Raw genomic sequence first — 4,242 nt, 5'->3', positions numbered from 1 at the left:
TGCTCTATGGAGAACTCGCCACCGGCTGCTGCAATAGAGGAGCCCCAAAGAGGAGATACAGGACTGCCTGAAACAACAGCTCAGCCTTGGCCATATTGCCTGCCCCAATGGTCCACTCTGGCCTCCAATCAGGATTCATGGAGACACACCATTCACGACGCTGCTGCTTCCTTTGGGAATGCAGCACAGTCAGTCTGGAGGAGAAAAGACAACGCAGACAGAACCGATCCTTGCCAATATGGCCAAAGGAGACGTTCCCCTGTGCCTTTTGTGACCGGACTTGTCTATCTCGCATCGACCTTTTTAGCCACCAGCAGCTTGCAGCAAGCGTGGGTAGTGCCCTTCCCAAATCTTTGTTCACAAAGCCTGGCCATGAGAATGCTTTTTGCTTCAGGGCTGACCCCCAAGACATTCCTTCAATCAATCTCTTCAACAGTGCAAAGTCTCCCTGCTATCAGTCCAAGCTGTCAGTTCTGCTGCTCCTTCCTTCCTTCACTCAGAATGGAAAATTCCATTATTTCATATTTTTGTGCCCAAGATGGCCCTGCCCACCACATCACCCACCAGTCACAGAATCATAGAATGGTTTGGGTTGGAAAGGACCTTAAAGATCATCTAATTCCAATCCCCTGCCATGGGCAGGGACACCTTCCACTAGACCAGGTTGCTCATCCAACCTGGGCTTGAACAACTTCCGGGGATGGGGCAACCAGAACTTCTCTGAGGAACCTGTGCCAGGGTCCTACCTCTTTCCCAGTAAAGATTTTCTTCCTGATATCTCATCTAACCCTTCCCTCTATCAGTGTGAAGCCATTGTCTCTTGTCCTGTCACTCCAGGCCCTTGTAAACAGTCTCTCTCCATCTTGCTTGTTGGCTCCTTTCAGACACTAGAAGGGCACAATTAGGTCACCCCAACGCCCAATTCTCTCAGCCATCCCTCATGGCAGAGCTGCTCCATCCCTCTGATCATCTTGGTGCCTCCTCTGGACTCGCTCCAACAGCTCCATGTCCTTGCTGTGCTGGAACCACAGAGCTGGAGTCAGCTCTGCGGGTGGGGCAACATCCAACCAGGTGTGTTCCAGCAAGGACAGTGTGGAACCTCCTGGAACCAAAGGGGACATTGTGACACCACAGAACCTCCTGGAACCAAAGGGACATTGTGACATGGCACAACCTTTGCAAGCAAGAAGGGACCATGGACACTGCAGAATGTCCTGGAATCAAGGAGCCTTTTGAGGCACTTTAGAGGCTCATGGGAACAAAAGAATCCTGGGACACTGGTCATAGACCAGCCCCTCGCAATGACCATTCCCAGCACTGGTTTGTCACCCACCCCTGAGAAGTGGTTTGTTCCTTCCCAGAGGGACATCAAGTGCCTGGGCCAGAAGTGCAAGAGATCCCAAGTCTTTGTCCCCTCGGGCACAGCATCGTCTGTGCCACCAAGGGCTGTGAGCAGACCTGCTGTGCTGAGGTTCTGGGGCCTCGTGGCCTCCTGGCACAGCCCCAGGAAGGCTGGGCACTGTCACCCCTTGTCCTGCCCTCAGCATCACCCCCCTTGCCAGTGCCCCCAGCAGAGCCCTGAGCAGGACGTGAGGGACAGGATGTGCCTTCCCTGGGCTGGGGGTCAGGGCTGGGCCTTTCTGCTGCCTCCAGCCAAGCCAGGCTTTGCTCAGCACCTGAGCTGCTGCCCAGAGCCTTTGCCTCCCTGCAGTCGTGGCCTCCAAGGATCTGCTGGGGCGAGTCCCTGGGGAGGCTTTATGAGGAATGGCCCTTTGAGGTCCTCCTTAAAGCTTCAGGGGCTGCAGGTATTTCATGGTGCTTTGGGTTTGGGTTTTGACTTGGAAGCTGTGAGAGGTTTGTGCAATCATGGCCTCCAATGATCTCCTGAGGGTCACAGGACTGGGAGGAAGCAGGGCCAGGACAGCTGAGCCCAACTGGCCCAAGGGATGTTCCCTTTGAAGCAGGACCGTGCTCAGGGTGTTAATGGGGGGTTGGTCAGGAAGGGCTGATCTGTGTCTGGGCTGGGCTGGGCATTGGGCACTGAGTGGTGAGCAGTGGAGCAATGGTGTTGTGCTCCACTTGTGCTTCTTGTGGGGTTTATTTGTTATAGATCCAGTTTTATTATTGCTATTGTTGTCATGGGTAGCAGTAGTGTGTTCACTGAGGGTAACACAGAACACTCACCAGGTCATTTTCCCTGTTTCCTGCTGTAGCCCCTGCAGTTACAGGGCTCTGTTTGCTGGTTCACACGAAGGTTTAGAGCCCCTGGAGAACAAGCAAACAAGGAGCCTCTATAGAGTCTATGCCTTGGCATGTTCTTGAGAGTGACTTTGCAAAAAGCCCTAAGACTGCATGTCCTGAGCTAAGGAGAAGCCCTTTCCTGATGGAGCTGCTGTTGTGGAGCCCAGCTGTGTCCCAGCAGTGCCCATGGCCTGTCCCTGCCTGTGAGCCCAGGATGCACATGCAGCAGGTCTGTGTCCCAGCTGGCAGAGGACCAAGGCCTTAGTCCAGCCCAGGGGCTCTGCAGGAGAGTGTACAAGTGGAAAGAGAGCAGGTCAGCAAAGGCCCAGTGCTGGTGCTCCCTGGCAGTGCTGCTGTGCTGGGACTCTTTGCCCTTCTCTGCACACATGGAACTGTACAGTGGCTCTCTGAAAGCCACCAAGGAAAAAGATCAGATAATCAAGGCTACTGCAAGAGAATTTATTTTGTTTAAATATACAGATAGCACAATTACTCAAAGATTTAAATATTCAAATTAATGAACCATAATTAAGATGACAGGATGAATAAAATAATTGAATTGAGCACAACATTATGACAAAAAGAACCCACTGACCACCAAGAAAAACCTGGGAAGGCAAACTGAGCCTGTCATGAGTTTTATTGTGAACACTGTACAAAAGAAAACTGACAGGTTCTCGCTGCTGAAAAGCATCCAGTCATCATTTTCCTCAGGGCATCCTTGAGCTCCTGGTTCCTCAGGCTGTAGATGAGGGGGTTCAGTACTGGAGGCACCACTGAGTACAGAACTGACAGGGCCAGATCCAGGGATGGGGATGAGATGGAGTCAGGCTTCAGGTACAAAAATGTGCCAGTGCTGACAAACAGGGAGACCACGGCCAGGTGAGGGAGGCACGTGGAAAAGGCTTTGTGCCGTCCCTGCTCAGAGGGGATCCTCAGCACAGCCCTGAAGATCTGCACATACGAGAAAACTATGAAAATGAAACAACCAAAAGCTAAACAGGCACTAACCACAAGAAGCCCAACTTCCCTGAGGTAGGAGTGTGAGCAGGAGAGCTTGAGGATCTGTGGGATTTCACAGAAGAACTGGCTCAGAGCATTGCCATGGCACAGGGGCAGGGAAAATGTATTGGCTGTGTGCAGCAGAGCATTGAGAAAGCCACTGGCCCAGGCAGCTGCTGCCATGTGGGCACAAGCTCTGCTGCCCAGGAGGGTCCCGTAGTGCAGGGGTTTGCAGATGGCAACGTAGCGGTCGTAGCACATGATGGTGAGGAGAGAAAATTCTGCTGACATGAAGAAGACAGAGAAAAAGAGCTGTGCAGCACATCCCATGTAGGAGATGGTTGTGGTGTCCCAGAGGGAGTTGTACATGGCTTTGGGGACAGTGGTGTAGATCCAGCCCAGGTCTGTGAGGGACAGGTTGAGCAGGAAGAAGTGCATGGGGGTGTGCAGGTGGTGGTCGCAGGCTACGGCGCTGATGATGAGGCCGTTGCCCAGGAGGGCAGCCAGGGAGATGCCCAGGAAGAGCCACAAGTGCAGGAGCTGCAGCTGCCGCGTGTCTGCCAATGGCAGGAGGAGGAACTGGCTGATGGAGCTGCTGTTGGACATTTGCTACTTCTGGAGGTGGGGCACTGTCCAAAGAGGAAATAACAGTGACAAATCAGATGAGATATTTCTGAGAATAATCACAGCCATTTCCAAATACACTTTTCCCTTCTGCTCACACTCCCCACTTTTCCTTTTTCAGGAAACTTTGCTTCATATGCATGGCTGGAGCCCTGCTTGGTGCTCACTACATTTCCCATGAGGAGCAGCCCCTCTGCCCACTGGCTGTGAGGGTCAGCCCTGCTCTGCTCCATTGGGGTCATGCCCATGGTGGGGGCAGGGCCTATCCTGGTGTTCAGCTGTGTCAGATGAAACTGCTCCTAAAGCAAAAGTTCTCATGGGCATCTGCACTCCCAGTTTTGAGAAGATTTCAGGATTCCAGAAGACAGTTTCAGA

The 4,242-nt window shown here is 52.8% G+C and overlaps 1 protein-coding gene across 1 annotated transcript; it reads right to left on the bottom strand.

Moving 5' to 3' along the window:
* Positions 1–2,880: 2,880 nt before the first annotated feature.
* On the bottom strand, positions 2,881–3,612 carry LOC139674693 (olfactory receptor 14C36-like). The gene has a single exon (XM_071561298.1). It carries the CDS (start codon positions 3,610–3,612, stop codon positions 2,881–2,883), a length of 732 nt encoding a protein of 243 aa, XP_071417399.1.
* Between the last annotated feature and the right edge of the window lie 630 nt (positions 3,613–4,242).

Source organism: Pithys albifrons, chromosome 7, assembly GCF_047495875.1.
Source record: "Pithys albifrons albifrons isolate INPA30051 chromosome 7, PitAlb_v1, whole genome shotgun sequence".
In the NCBI taxonomy this organism is placed as follows: Eukaryota; Metazoa; Chordata; class Aves; order Passeriformes; family Thamnophilidae; genus Pithys; species Pithys albifrons.
Note: the sequence above shows the minus strand (reverse complement) of the source record. Positions and strands in the feature narration are given on the sequence as shown.

What these genes read in the sequence shown, in the direction of transcription:
- LOC139674693 (XM_071561298.1), bottom strand. Translation starts at nt 3,612, where the DNA reads ATGTACAACTCCCTCTGGGACACCACAACCATCTCCTACATGGGATGT.